Raw genomic sequence first — 15,320 nt, 5'->3', positions numbered from 1 at the left:
TGGGAGGGTAAATAATCTCCCTAGTACAGTATGGTTTTCTGAATTCACCAGAAGGGTGGGATCCAGTAGTAGTAGCGTAATTGTGTTCAATGTGTATGGTCCCTATCCCTTCCCTGGAGTAATGATACCTGCGCCACATGGGTCAGGCCAGGTTACTAAAAATGTCTGTTCTGTGGAAATGTTTAGTGATTAATAGAAATACCCGTTCTGTGGAAAGTTTTTTAAGGTTACTTAAATGTCCGTTCTGTGGAAAAAATGTGCGCGGATACACTGTGAGTTAGGTGTCCCTAGCTTGGGAGGGTAAATAATCTCCCTAGTACAGTATGGTTTTCTGAATTCACCAGAAGGGTGGGATCCAGTAGTAGTTGCGTAATTGTGTTCAAGTGTGTGGTCCTTGTCCCTTCCCTAGAGTAATGGTACCTGTGCCACAAGGGTCAGGTTGAGGAATCAGGGGCGGTGGAAAACTGTCTTACCAGTTTAGGGGACGGGGTGTGGATGAATGTGGAGCTGTGCTGAGTAATGGAGTGTAAGTTCTCTGGGATGGGGAGCTTGCTGAATCAACGATAATAGTGTCCTTCCTTGCCCCGCTGAATGTGTTGGATGCATCATGTGTCCCCTTTTCCCCCGCTAAATGTGTTTGACGCCTCCTGTCTTCCTTACCCCGCTGAATGTGTTTTAGGCGTCAGGTGTCGCCCTGGCTGAATTTATGTTGAGTGGTATCCCGGACAAGGAAGACCTGCTGGCGCTGCCGCGGCTTGCCTTGGGGAGAGCTGAACACTGAGACCTGCTGGCGCTGCCGCGGCTCATCTTGTTGTGTTTTAGGCGTCAGGTGTCGCCCTGGCTGAATTTATGTTGAGTTGTATCCCGGACAAGGAAGACCTGCTGGCGCTGCCGCGGCTTGCCTTGGGGAGAGCTGAACACTGAGACCTGCTGGCGCTGCCGCGGCTCATCTTGTTGTGTTTTAGGCGTCAGGTGTCGCCCAGCTGAATTTAGGTTAGGTGGTATCCCGGTCAAGGAAGACCTGCTGGCTCGGCCGCGGCTTGCTTTAGGGGAAGAGCTAAACGCTTAGTTCCCAGGTGGAAGACCAGTGGAGGGAGGAAGTTCCAAGACTGGTAGGAAAGTGTGTTCTGAGGGTGTTTCTCCTGGGAGAACGCGGAACCTCAGAAGTAGAGGTAGGGTGGGGCATTCTTGCCCGTGACCTCTGACAAACCTGAGGGTGCGGACCCTAGGTGGAAGGAACAGTGGTAGTCGTGGCTACACTGAGAAAGGGAGTGGAGAATGGCTATTGTGGGCCAGGGGTTACCACCCCCCACTTCGGATTAGCAAGGACCAAGGGTATCTGGATGGCTTAGGGCCTGGTCCTAGTCATGGACAACTAAGGAGTACCAGGTGGGTAGCCTGGTTGGGACTATGTCTTCATTTTTTTTTATTTTTGTTGTTGTTGTAACTTCTATTATTTTCAGTATGTGTATGTCTATCGGTCCGGCGGTGCGGGCCGCGTCCACGTTCTATCGCCCTGCCGCAGGGAAGTCCATCACGGTAGTGATTGGTCTGCCCTGCGTTTGGGCTGGGAGGGGCATGTGTTGGACTTGGCCCGTCTGGCAGGTCCACCCCTGAAGTTTTGTGCTTATTATATGTGTCTGGGGAATGGTGATTCCCCTTCTGAGTGTGTGTGTGGTGAGAGAGACCTGCCTCCCATAGGAATGCATGGGGAATGTATGTGGCTCTGGTAGTTCCTGATGCGTGGGGCGTGCTGGGGCGTGTTTGGTATGTATACGCTCGTGAGGTTGAATGCTACAAGATGATGTATGCGACATGTGTGTGACTAGACGGGAAGTGCCACTTCTAGACCTTGGTGTGTGTGTGCAGTAGGTGTGCTGGTGCCTGATTGGCTGAAGCTGGCTGGGCCTCCCCCCACCAGGCTGGCTCCACCCCCCTGAGGTGCGTCCAGTGTCCCTGGCCTGGCCAGTAACCTGAAATTCCTTATAACCAGTTCTGGCTGGTTCTCTCCCTGCCTGCCCCTTTTGGAGACAAAGGAAGCTCCTGTATAAAAGGAGGGTGGGCCCTCTTCTCTCTCTCTTCTTCTTCCTGCTTGGGACCCTGCCTGGGTCGTGCTGCTGCTTGGGCTCAGGGAAGGGCGTGCCGCCCCTGGGCCCTGCTCTGCTCCTGAACTACGGACTCCCCGAACTTCCTATGGCTTCTGCTTTCCGTACCCTAGCCCGTGGGAGCGCTTCCCTGCGGTCCTAGCGCCCTGGGGCGCTTCATCTATGCTCCTAGCGCTCGGGAGCACTCTCTTGCGCCTTGGGGCGCTTCATTCATGCCATCGCGCTGGGAGCGCTCTATCCAACAAGACCGGTGCCCACCCGGCGTCTGCCTCGTGCTACAGAGGCTCTGCAACCCCAGCGAGTGCCTACCTCGCTTTATCTCCTTCCTGGCTGCCTTATCGAGGGAGCCGGGCCCTCGTCAATTTCCCCTGTGCTCACCGCCGCAGCCCGGGATCCCGCGTGAAGCCCGCCCCCGGGCCGCGCTCTGATTGGCCGGCGGCCCGGGAAGCTGGAGATACCGACCTCTGCCCTCAACAGACCTCTGCCCTCAACAGACCTCTGCCCTCAACAGACCTCTGCCCTCAACAGCACTCTGAGATAGCGAGTTCCACATTCTAGTCGCATTACTTGAGAAGGATTTTACCATAACTCTTTCTCTTTTGAAAGTAGGAGGGTCGAGCAATACATTTTCAACCTTGAGGCAAGGAAGCTGTAAAAAACCCGCTTATACGTGGTGTTTGGGGGGCACCAACATGTATTACAGACTGGTGGATCAGGAGCCGAATTACAGAAACTTTGAACTGGTGTACATACCGGTGCAAAATCATTTTGAAAGATTCTACAACTTCTGTAATGCAGAACTCTGCAAACTAATATTGTCTGCTCTGTGTTACCGAAACATTTTTTTTCTACCAGGGCTCCTGAGCATACAAAGAAAATGTTGTTCCTCATACATCAATTTACGCATCTTTTACAGATGGGAGTGAACAAGTCATGGTCCATGAAGAACACTTACACAGAAATGAACAAGATGCTGTATGTGTTGTGATACTTCTGAAATAAAACTTGGAACAAACTCATATTGCCTCACAGTCCAATCGGTCACAAATAAGGCAAAAGTACTTACTCTACATCTTATCTTGTAAACACTGCAAAAATGTTAAATAAAGTTCCTGAGTGTTTACCCTGGTGCGCACCATTTTATATCTTCATATAGCATAATCAGCAAAAATAGAGACCCCGGGGTTATATAGCGCTATATAAATTGAAAGAAATAAATAAAATAAATAAAAATGGTGCAAACGGATTTACCGTTTTCTTTCTTTACATGGTCCCTGCATGTTTCTGCCCCAGCCCTACCGTCCGGTCAACCTATTCTGGCCATTTACATTTTAGGCCATGAGCCACCTTTGAGGATGGACAGCATCTCCGTAGGGGGAGGCGTGTGGAGGGAGGGGGGGTACTTTTAGACCTAGCACCTGGGACAGAAGGCAGCTGTGGGAAATCAGCGCACACGCTGTGTGTAGGCCTCGGGCTCTTGAAAGCGCCCTCTCTCATTTGTCCGTCACGAGCCTCCCCCCACGCCCCCCTACTCTCCATTCTCCCCATTGCTAGGCATCCCGAGCGGTGGAGGAAGAGCCTGGGAAAGTTCTCCTGCAGGCCTCAGTGGGCACCAGAGCACCGTCCACGCCGGAGACAAACAGCCCAAAAGAGACCGGCCCGGGCCCGCTCTGTGAAGTGACAGCAATTGTGGAGTGGGGGGAGGGGAAAGGGCGTGGGGGGAGGGGAAAGGGCAGGGGTGGCGGACCTTTCAACAGGAGGGGATTTTAATAAAAACACACCCGATGTAGATTATGTCAGTGAAAGTGGCTTTTGCTAAATTACCTCCTAGGCATGAGGAGAACACAGCCTGCTTGATACACTTGCGTGACTGCGTGCGCGAGGCTTTGAGAATTCTTGTGAGGACTCATGGAAATTAATTAAAGACCACCGTCTAATGAAATACAAACGGGGGTGGCAGCGCAGTCATCGTGCTCACCCTTCCACTACACACACCAGCTTTGGCAGGGAGCCAGCATGCGCGCTCACACAGCTGAAAGAAAAAAAGAGCCCTAAAAACAGGAGAACGGTGCACGCGCGCCCGGCATCTGGCTTCAATTACCACGGCCCCTGACAGCTGGTAATTGATGAAATATAGCCTTCTGGTGTGCGTCTCCGCACGGAATATGCAGGAAGCGGAGCAACTCTACAGACTATGGCCTATTGCGTGCTGGCTTGTAAAAGCACAGCCATGCGAGGGCCAGTTGCCATGCAGCTGCCATAAATAACGAGCGAAAATCACGCGCTTCTTTGCAATTCGTAGGTTAGCTTGTCGAAGTCCTCTCTATAGGACTCTGAAGCCACACCCCCTTCGTGGGATGTAGGCCGAGCCCTAAAAATGTATTTGTAGCATAAAAGGCAGCCCACAGAACACTTAACATAACACAAAAAACCATGGTAGGCAATGATTGTAAGTAACTTTAGGTAGGAAGGCATTGTATGAAACTCAACGGTTTTAAAATGGGTAAAATGTAATGTTTTCTCAAGTTACTATAAAATGTTCACAAAAGTACTACATGCATAGTGCTCTGTGCCATCGTGAAGTCACAGGAATAATTTATTAGATTTGTAGACCAGCCATTAATTTCAGGGAAGTTAATCAAGCGACGGAAATTATCCAATTTTAAGCGGGTCAAAATGAATCTATGCCTAGAATTTAATACAGCTTTGAAGTAAGGTTACTTTTCATAAGTAGTTAACATAAGCAGATTTTTTTTTCTCAGAAAAGTGGGCTTCGAAATTTCAGTGATCAATCTAAGGTTCTCAAGCTGCATGATACATTTGTTTTTTAATACTTTTCTGCTAATAGAGTCTAAAGATTCAGTTTTCTCAAAGCAGGCAGGGTGCCCCAGCAACAAAAGTTGAATGTATGTCAGCCATGGCATATGCGAAATCAAACTTGACTTGAGGCAATCCAAGATAATTTTATGGTTTAAGCAGTGTGTTCTGATGTCCAGACTTCATACCATAATAATATGGACTGCAGCAATTTTCGGTCAATGAGAAACGAAACCCCCAGTTCAGCATGAGACACATACACTTTTAGGGGTGGTAAGTAGGTACCGTAAAAAATAATCCTCCACCATCTTTAGAGCTGTACATTTAGTGTGCCCCCAGATTCCCGCCCCGTATAATGCTACACTGAGACATTTAGCTTTATAAATCTTTATCATATCACTGGAGGGTTTATGCCCAATCGTCTGCAAACAGTTCTTTGGGCCATACATGCTTTATTTAATTGTAAATTCCTAGTGGAAATATCACTGTACCATGAGCCCTTTTTAGCAAAAAATATGTCTAGGTATGACAAACTATTTCTGAAGCCTATATTAGTGCCAACGATGTTTATGTTTCTAAATTAGCTGTTCTTCGCCCACACTTAAACATTTTTGATTGATTAACTAACATGCCAAGATCCTGCATAAACTCAACAAAATTTGTGAGTAGGGTCTGTAGGCCAAGAGGGGAACGGGCCATAATAATGGTGTCATTAGCGTAGAGGAGGGCCGGGCCAGGACGATGTCCCACCAGTGGGAGGTCTTTAGAATGTGTAGTCAACACAGCGCTAACACTATTTATGTATAGTGAAAAAAGACACTGTGCTAGGACACAGCCCCGTCTTACCCCTCTATCTACTCTGAAAGGTTGAGTACATTCTCCCCATATTCTGTACCTGACCAAGGCTCAACATACAGAGTACAGGTCTCTTAAAAAACAAATAATCGATGACTCCAACCCCATATTTCTCATGATTATCCACAGCTTGGCATAGATGACACAATCAAAGGCCAAGGACAAAATGAGAAATGCCAAATATGTAACCCCCTCCCTAATCTTAGTGTACTTTCCAATGATCATGCTTAGGTTGAGGCCATGCTCTATTGTCCCAATCCCAGAGCTGAACCCGTTTTGTAGGTCTGACAGGATATCAGAGTTTCTGCCTAACTTTGTAGCCTATTCAAAATGATACGGCCCACTATCTTTGCTAGGGAATCAAGCAGGGAGATCAGTCCATATCAAGCAGGGTTATGACAACCTCCCTTTTTGTAGATCAGGACAATTGTTGATTCTCCCCATGTGGAAAACAAAACCTGTATTACAGCATGCCCTCAGTACCAAGGCCAGGAGGGGCCACCATAGAGCAGTGCTGGCCTTATATAAATCCACAGGGACAGGTCAGGTCAGGAGCTTTGCCATCTTTGCTTGCATTTATTGCTCTGTCAACTTGCTCCAATCTAAGCAAAACAAAAAGGGGATGATGGACGGAGCGTTTGACCAAATCAAACACTCATCCCCAGTCAACTAATCTGGGTTTAATCCATCACCATTCTTTTGCTCACTAAGCCACCCAGTTCAGACATGGCCATATGCAAATCAGTCTGACCCTGTGCCTCATGGGAACAGTCCAGTTCGAACTGCTAAGCCATGTCTTCCCTGGACCGGAAACAAGCATCCTTGGACCGGTTTCGGATTCATAATCCTCATCAGCCAGGCTATCTTGAATCCAGTGGCCAAGTGAGCAAGGGACTCACGTCCGAGCATACCCTGCCAACTTAGGGCGAACAAAGCAAAACAAAAGGGGATGATGGACGAAGCGCTTGAGCAAATCAAACACTCACCCCCAGTCAACTGATAGGCATAGTTCGACGTCGAGGAGGCTTTCTCCGTCGAACCGGACATCGAGGAGATCAAGAACACGCTCACCTACAAGAGCAAGATCTGGAGGCTCCAGATTCCATTCACCGTCGAGGTATTCGACGTCGAGGGGATATTCCACAACCAGAGTCTCTCCCATTATGGTGACACAGAGCAGATCTACGTCTAGGCACTCGCCGGCGACGTGCAACATCGAAGCCTTAACATTCAATTATTTTGTAATATGGATTGTAGGACGCCATAACTATTATGACGAATTTTAAACTATTAGAGACATAGGTGCATAGCCCACCCTTTGGTCTACCGTGGTTTGTTGGAATAGCTGGAACATGATATGTTCTGTACTGATTTATATAGTAAGCAGATAAATAGAAATCTCTACAAACTCTAACCATTCTGGGTTCATTTTATTTCATTCTAGAGGCCTGCCACATTCCAAAACATAAATCCAATAAGTTCACGGGAGGCTTCAGAAAAACTATCTGTTTGATTAATGATCAGAGCAACCAAACTGATGATATTTAGTTAACTGCAAGGTAGTTTTAAGTAACGTGGTACTTTGCTCACTCGGTAGCTGAGTGGGTTTCCTGTCTGCAAGGCTGTACAGAAAAGTTACAGCCTATAGCTCTCTCTCAGAGTACAAGCGATGCTCCCCATCAAGTCAGTCTAGCCCGTCCAAGTTTGATAGGATGAACAGAGACAGGCACAGGTGGTTAAGATAAGACAATGAAATGTCTATAGTACTAGTGTGGAAAACAAACTCGACCATGGGTCACTTACCACTGTCACAGGTGTCTGTAAAGTTACTTCCTTTAGCGTAGATATGATCCCAGCTATTCGGGTCTTCCTCAGTTTTAATCTTGAATACAGTATAGGGATTAGCAATGCCATAACCTGTTTATTAAGAAAATGTAAAAGATATAATTCTAATTCTGCATTAGAGAACTCTTCAATTAAGTGAAATGCTTAACAGTCCTAGCATTTTCGCAGATGAAAGAATCTTTTTTACAAGTGTTCAGATCGATCATCCACATACACACTCACCCATCTAATTTTTTTATTTTTTATTTTTTTTCTAAATAATCAGATTCAAATGATAAATATCAGTAGTCCAATCCTAGGAGTTCAAGTCCCATTTTATTAATCATTTTCAAGCAGAAAGAAAGGAAGTAAAGTAAAAGGCATTACAAAGATAAAAGTGCTGATAAGCCGAAAATTGACTCTCCGCCCTTGAGGAAGCAGCAGTCTTATTGCCCCGCAATGCAATGCCTTCACCGGAGCTTCAATTATTTTTCATTGAACTGAAAGATCCTCACCACGCACAATAGCATTGAGTTCCCATTGGTACCCCTAGTGAAGAGGTTCTCCTCAAACGACCTGGAAAATGTAATTGCCCCTTAACTGCTGAGGTTTTTCCACCCACAGTGCTCAGCCCAGTACGTGGCGTACTAAGCGCTTATGCCTTCATAACTTATTTTTTTCACGTAAGATATCCATGCCAAAAACGCCCCTTCTTCACCATCCTACATCCATGGGAGTCCAAAGGTACTACAGGTGTTAGGATTTCCTAAATGTGTGTCTAAGGATTTCCCAAGAGGGCACTGCGAAAATAGCAAAAATGCATCTACATTTTTTGGAGGGGGGGTTGGAAAAAAAATCTGTACAGAAAAGCATGTTTTTTCTCCTAAAAACCGCCATCAACTAATGGTATGCAGTGCTAAGATCATCGTTTTCCTAGCTTTTCGTAACAATCAAATTTGTATAAAAAAAACTATGTGTGTACCAACGGTTTTTATTTTTTTTATTTAAGAGATACTCCATTTTCCTAACGTTGCTTTCAATCTACTTGCAGTTAAAAAAAAAAAAAAAAAAAGCAGTTTATGGTGAAAACAGGTGTGAAACCCCAGGGTGATCCCGGAGGACAAAATTCTGAATTCAGCAACAGGCCGTCTGTGTATCTACCTCAAGGTTTTCCCAAAGAAACTAATTGTTAAAATAAAAAAACATTTATGAGTAGAAAAAAAAACACAAATTGGTGATGTTTCCATACCTAATTTTTTCCAGATGGTCAATTTACATAAGCAATATACCATTACGTCTATCAGGCCTTCCTAGTCGCAAGGTTATAGAGGATTTGTAGATTTTTCCCAAAAACTCAATATGCAGAGCCAACAATTAAGCTGTAACTCAATGATTTTTCATCGAGCGCCCACCATGCAGCAATTCATGAGGTTAGATCTGATGAATGCAAATGGATATGAGGGAAACTATGTATTTCTGAAATGTGCACAAGCTACTGAGTTTAGCAACAGTGGTTATTTTTACACCTCATAATTTGGGGTGATCTATACTATCGCGCTTCAGAGGGCATTTTGCAAAATGTGTTTCCACGACTCCTGATAAAAACGGTACCCCAGTTAAGTGAAGTGAACACCCCAAAACATGACCTGGGGACAACATAATTCACCCAGCAGAATCAACACTTTTTTCCACAATGAGAGAAGTTGTAGAATATAGGCCCTTGCTCAGTCCCTCCCAAGAATACCCTATCAAACACAGACATTTCTGAAAACTAGAAACCAAGTGAAGTCCAGGGCAACACTTCTGTGAATCCCATTAAATTGTGTTACCCATAAATCCTTGTAAACCTCAAACCCTGGCAGAAAACACCCATTATCTTGGACTACTGTAAGGGAAAGTTTCACAAACTGTAGGAATCCACAAAATTCCTACACCCAATCTCCCACATTTCTCATGATAAAAACGGTACCCCAACGATACCCGAAAATATGACGCGGGGACATCAAACAATCTGAGAGATAAAAGACCCGGTTTGGAAACGTGGGTAGCTGCAGAATCTGGGCATGAGATCTACTGCTAGCCAGAGAAATCTCCCAAACCCTGAAAAATAGAAACCTAGGAGAGTCCAGGGCCATGTGACTTGTGTGGATCCCACAACATTTTCTTACCAAGAAAGTTGGCTTCCTGCCAGATTACTTTGATGCTGTGAATAAAGGTTACCTGTGCTGTACAGGGTCATTCCTTTATTAAAAAAGAAACCCATTTCCAGCTGTTGCATATACTAAATCAGAGGTTTCACGAGGATTGGTAAAAAAGTTGGTAGTGAAGGTTGTAGGGTGACCCATCCAGTTTAGAGATATGAGCCGGAACTAGCACTAAACAAAGTTTTGGCCGCAATCTAATCTCAGAATCTAAAACAAGCTTATAAATGCTCCAAGTTAAGCATCTTTCACAGACTGCTGGAGAAGTTGGGAAAAGATAGACTTAGCTGCGATCTGGTAAGACAGGGTGTTGGCCTGCATAGAGCTGACGATGTTGATTCCAGTTGGAGGAAGAAGGCCAGGGACACAGTTTTAAGAAAAGGCAGCGTTTTCACTCTGGTAACCAATTTAAGCAGGGAAGAGACTGGATCAATCACCGATCAGATCTCCTCTCTAGGAACTAGAATGGACTCCGGCAACCTTTTCAAGTATATTAAGCTCTCTTGACATTACCTCAGCAGATGCACTCATATCCTGGACTATGTCCTGATGTCTCCTTTCTGCTCTTTAAAGGGTGTAGGGGAAGGCTGTCTATTAATAAAGTAGTTAGAGCACAGATGATAAAACTATTTTAAAACTAAAATATGGATTCTGGATTAAAGTTCTAGGTAAGGGAATTAAAGTAGAAAGGGGAGTCTTGTGAAGAAAAAAACAAGGCCCAGAGAAACACATCATACTGTGATTTTTATCAAGTACTATAGGCCTAGACTGAAATCTGCTTGATGTGTAGGTCAGAGAATTAGGTTTTCCTGTTTTGTATCCTCGAAAGAGAATAATCACCCACTGTGATAAAGAAACCACTGGTATACTTGCTAATGAAAATCAACACAGAGCTGTTCAAGAGGCGGATGGTGGATTCTCCTCAAAGATAGCCTTAAGAGGAGGTTTAAGACCCTCCAGATGGGGATTAAGTGACAAGCAATTTTTTACCGTCTTGAAGACTACAATAAGCGGACTCAATCGGAGGAGCTAAGGTCCCCAGCCACAACATTCTTGAGACAACAAATGAAATGACCTTCCTTGTCATTCCAGGTTTTTGCAGCGAAACAACAGCACATCTTGCAATTTTTAGGCTTTTTATTATGGTTAAGGCAATATTGAATGTCAGTGTCCGGGTCACCCAGAACGAACCTTTTCTATCCACTTGAGCCTCAAGCTTAAAATAAAGCTTTCATCTGCAAGTCAGCCATTCTCTGAAAAGAAAAGTGATGCATCTCTGAGCAAAGATGAGAGAGGGCTTCGCTTCCACAAAACATGTAGTAGAAATCTGAAGTATAGTGGTGTCTGTGAAGAGTGGGGGTCAGTTCCCAATCACGTTACTGGTTGAGGCCGGGTATTTTGCAATGAGCCAATCGTGCTAGTAAAGTGGTATCGTGTTAATCGGTTTTCTAATGCAATTTCATTGTACTGCTATTATAACCACCATAGGACTCCAAGCTCGACTCCTAGATTTCCCAATTTATTTACACCATAGACTTTTTTTTAAGGTTCAAGAATATGACAGTTGACATATACAAACACAACACTGTCCTGGTTGTGTCCTGTGTCTGGATAAGGACAAATGCCCTCTCTGTGCAAGAATTTAGCACCATGACAGACATTTAGTAAACTGACAGAGTACAGATATGATCCCAAACAGCAGCACCTAAAACAAGTAATAGTTTTGTCTTGCTACAAAATTCTTGTGCTTTGGATGCATCGTTCGTCGATTATGGCCAAGTCGCCTGCATCCTTCAGGAAAGAATAACATACCCTGCATCGTTATCTTCAAGTTATTTGCAATTATGTTGGACAGGCCACGTGAAAGGCTTGCTCCCTCCCCGCACGACCAGGCCCGAGCCTGGCTCTTCAGGTGTTACACGCAACAACCACCCGTTTCCCGTCTCATATGGGACCCCTGCCCCTGGACATCTCCCCATCATGGGCCCGATTCCCTACCGGCCCTCTCGCCCGGCCTGGGCGCCATCTTGGACACAGCACCACGAGGCCACGTGGCCTCCGATCGACCCCAACCCTGGGCCTGGCCAGGCCCCGACATCCCGGCACCACCATCCACCCAGGAGGTGAGCGGACTACTTGGCAGGTCAATGGGAGAAAGAGGTGTCGATGGCTCTCCCCCGCCAGGTGCCGATCGCCCCAGCTCCCCCGGGCGATGGCTCCACCCCCCTGCTGGGTGTCTGGACTCCCTCATCCTGGACCTCCCCGACATCCCGGCACCACCATCCACCCAGGAGGTGAGCGGACTACTTGGCAGGTCAATGGGAGAAAGAGGTGTCGATGGCTCTCCCCCGCCAGGTGCCGATCGCCCCAGCTCCCCCGGGCGATGGCTTCACCCCCCTGCTGGGTGTCTGGACTCCCTCATCCTGGACCTCCCGACCTCCAAGTGCGAGGGTCCGGACATCAAAGGGCGCCAGACCTATAACTGGGGCAGCTCCAGAGCAGGAAAGCAGTTGTATCCTGGAGTCGAGAGACGCAGTGAAGAACTCATCCTTGACGGACTACTGGCGCTGCCGTAGCCCTGCCATGCGAACTATCGACCTGCCTGCTGGCGCTGCCGCAACCTTCTGAAACCTTCATCGTCGTCGGGACCTGCTGGCGTGGCCGCGGACCGTTTGTAACCACCACCTTCATCGGGACCTGCTGGCTCCGCCGCGGACCGTCGCTACCTTCAACCATCCCGGGACCTGCTGGCTCCGCCGCGGCCCGACCACCTAGAACGCCGAGCTCGAGGATTGTGAGCTATTTCATCTACCAGATTGGTAACGAGACTGTCCCGCTACCCTTTTCCCAACCAAGAGACTATAATACAGGGGACCCCTGAGTCCAGACCTCCTTGTACCATTTCACCGTACCTGAAGAATTGCTTATAAAGAACGTTGAACCGTATCCTTGTGTGGTGTGCATCTGTGGGGGGGGAAGTTACTTGTCTGTACGATCGCTGGAGACGGCTCTCCCCGGAGACCTCTCCCCTTGTCCTCGGCCGACCCTCCAGGTCCCGTCTAACAAATTACATAACGATTTAGTAGTCAAAAAGTTAGGACCATTTGCAGAGATCAGTCTTTCTAGGCCCCCTTTCCTCTCTCTCCATAAGGAACTCTTTACTACTCCTGTCTGTAGGAGTAATTGTAACACCTCTGATTTTAAAAAAAGTTCACTTATCTTGTGGGTGCTACATTTCTTAGGTGTGTGATGTCTTCAATTAGAAGTGTCCCACAGTGTCTCACTCTCAGATTTGGTCCAGAATCTTCGAAGCCTCCAAGGAATGCAGACTTCAGACTTTTAAATCTTCACCGTAAGTTATTCAAGATACACATGTTCAACACTCATGCGTGAAGCTCAATAAAAGCAAAAACATGTACTTATTCACCACATAAGTACAGTAGTCTAAGGTTCACCATTACATGGTAAAATGCAGTTACTTACATATTATTCTTAAACGTGGATTTAAGTCTACTAGAGTCTTCAATATCAGATTTTCTAAGCTCAAAATTAGGACTCTCCAGTGTCTTAAAGAGCAACAGCCAAAAAGCTCTCGGGAAGTCTGGGCTTAACAGAGGCATTCTGTACACTGCTATGTTATGTGTATTTGGGAAGCGCACTATCACAAGCAAGCGTATGCTGTATGAATTTCCAACATCAAGTGGTTTAAGAATACATAGCAAACTTACCTAATGAGTTCAGGACTCCATGTATCTCCATCATTACATGTCTGAAGAGCTCCTTCTGCCATTCCTCCAAAAGTGCCCACTCGTCTTCAGAAAAACAGGCTGCAACATCCTTGAATGTAATAGAGACCTGGAGAAAAAAAATGGAGGTTCAGATTTATTACTGATGCCATCTCCAAGGCAAATGAGATGAGGTATAATGAAGGGATAACATGTAGAAATATAGATCTACGTATTTAAATCATAAATCATGTATCTCTTGAATGTTCGGATAACTCTGCCAATTCATAGAGACCATCTATAAGTGAGTGAGTATCCGATTAAGAATCAGTGGTAATGAAAGGCCACACACCATCAAATGATTCAAATCTTGCAGAGAACAAAACAACTTATAATGAAGTAGAATATTAACTCCAGTAAACCAACGTTTTTAGACGCAAAATTATCGTACTTCATTAACGTGGATACCACAGATCCTTTCTATTTGCTATCCAGCTTAAGGTAGGAACTACATTTCCAAGAGGGAGAAGCACTGGCAAAGCTTATAGCTCTCACCTATGCTAGTGCTATTGGCTTTCACAATGTCTTTTAGCCAGGTTTTGTGTAGCAAGGCTACAAATAGCTCTTTTTCAAATGCTGCACACAACCTGGCCAAAACATTGTGAAAAGACATTGTCAAAGCCAATAGCTATCGTTGGGGCAAGACTACTGGCTATGGGAAGGCTCGTGTTATCAGGAGGCGTGTTTAACATGGAAGGTGTGTGCATACTGCTGTTATGCCCTGGAAAGTCTGACTTGTCTCCAGCTGCCTGGAGTGGTCACCATGCCAGCCTAATATAAAAGGTGATCAGCCTGTGTGAACCCAAGTAGGCCAAAGCATTGCTTCTCAGTGCGGAGTATGAAATCAAAGGCATAGTCCAATAAGCCTAGCTTGCGTTCTGCAGCTACCTTGCAGTGTCATCCCAGCGCCCCTCAACCAGGGCAGCAGCCAGAATAAGGATGGAAACCACGTCGGGGACAGTGCTCACAGAAGCGAGACAAGCAGAAACTTGGTCTTAAGCTAGGCTGACAGTGCTTACTTCACTCACAAGTACAGCTCACATTTATATGAGACGCCTATTAATTTCCCTTCATCAGCTCAGCACAGAGAACCTCATCCGGAATTAATATAATAATTAATTTGTCAAATTTCAAAGCTACGAATTTTGTATATAGACATAGCTAGTTGAATGATCTCGAGGTACTGTCTTGCATGCAATGCATTATGGGTAGGCTGGATGTACCATATCTTCTGCAGGGTGCAGTCCCATATGTGGCCAAAATAGGTCCCATGGGACCTCTTTTGGCCACATATGGGACTGCACCCTTCAACATGGATAGGTAAAAAAACAGATATTGCCATTAATAATACCAATAACTTCAACTCCAACAAATGCGAGTCTTGCATTTGAGCTGTTGGCATAGAAGATGCGTGTTTTTTACTTTTGCTTTTTAATATCTTTGACAATAGTGCTATGCAAATATAATAATTCCACTGCAAATAAAAACAAAACAACATTTTCAGCCCCATCTTTTTAATTGGTTCCTGTGGATTTTCTTCGACCAATCGGATTACTAGTCCTTCCTTAGTACCTCTGTGTCGCTTCTTGTAACCTCCTATGAGGACTTCCTGGTACATGTCTTGTCACTCCAGTAGCTTTAATTACAGCCTCAGAGTACTGCTTTCTTAAACAGACAGGACTTCCTAGTACATGTGTTGTTACTCCCTCACTTTTAATCACAGCCACAGAGCA

The 15,320-nt window shown here is 45.8% G+C and overlaps 1 protein-coding gene across 2 annotated transcripts in view; it reads right to left on the bottom strand.

Moving 5' to 3' along the window:
• Positions 1–15,320, bottom strand: part of LOC147676773 (uncharacterized) — a 594,493-nt gene that overhangs the window by 525,744 nt on the left and 53,429 nt on the right. For both annotated transcript variants that reach the window (XR_015302442.1, XM_086945206.1), the window contains exons 3-4: positions 13,531–13,657; positions 7,581–7,694 (exon numbers count right to left, since the gene is read on the bottom strand). Coding sequence is in view for 1 of the 2 variants with exons in the window: in XM_086945206.1 (XP_086801332.1) it covers positions 7,581–7,694; positions 13,531–13,657 (241 nt within the window). In the remaining variant the exon portion in view is untranslated. The remainder of the gene's footprint in view (positions 1–7,580; positions 7,695–13,530; positions 13,658–15,320) is intronic.

This window comes from Lissotriton vulgaris, chromosome 12, assembly GCF_964263255.1.
Source record: "Lissotriton vulgaris chromosome 12, aLisVul1.2, whole genome shotgun sequence".
Lineage (NCBI taxonomy): Eukaryota > Metazoa > Chordata > Amphibia > Caudata > Salamandridae > Lissotriton > Lissotriton vulgaris.
The sequence above is the reverse complement of the archived record's forward strand: the minus strand, read 5'-3'. Positions and strand labels throughout refer to the sequence as shown.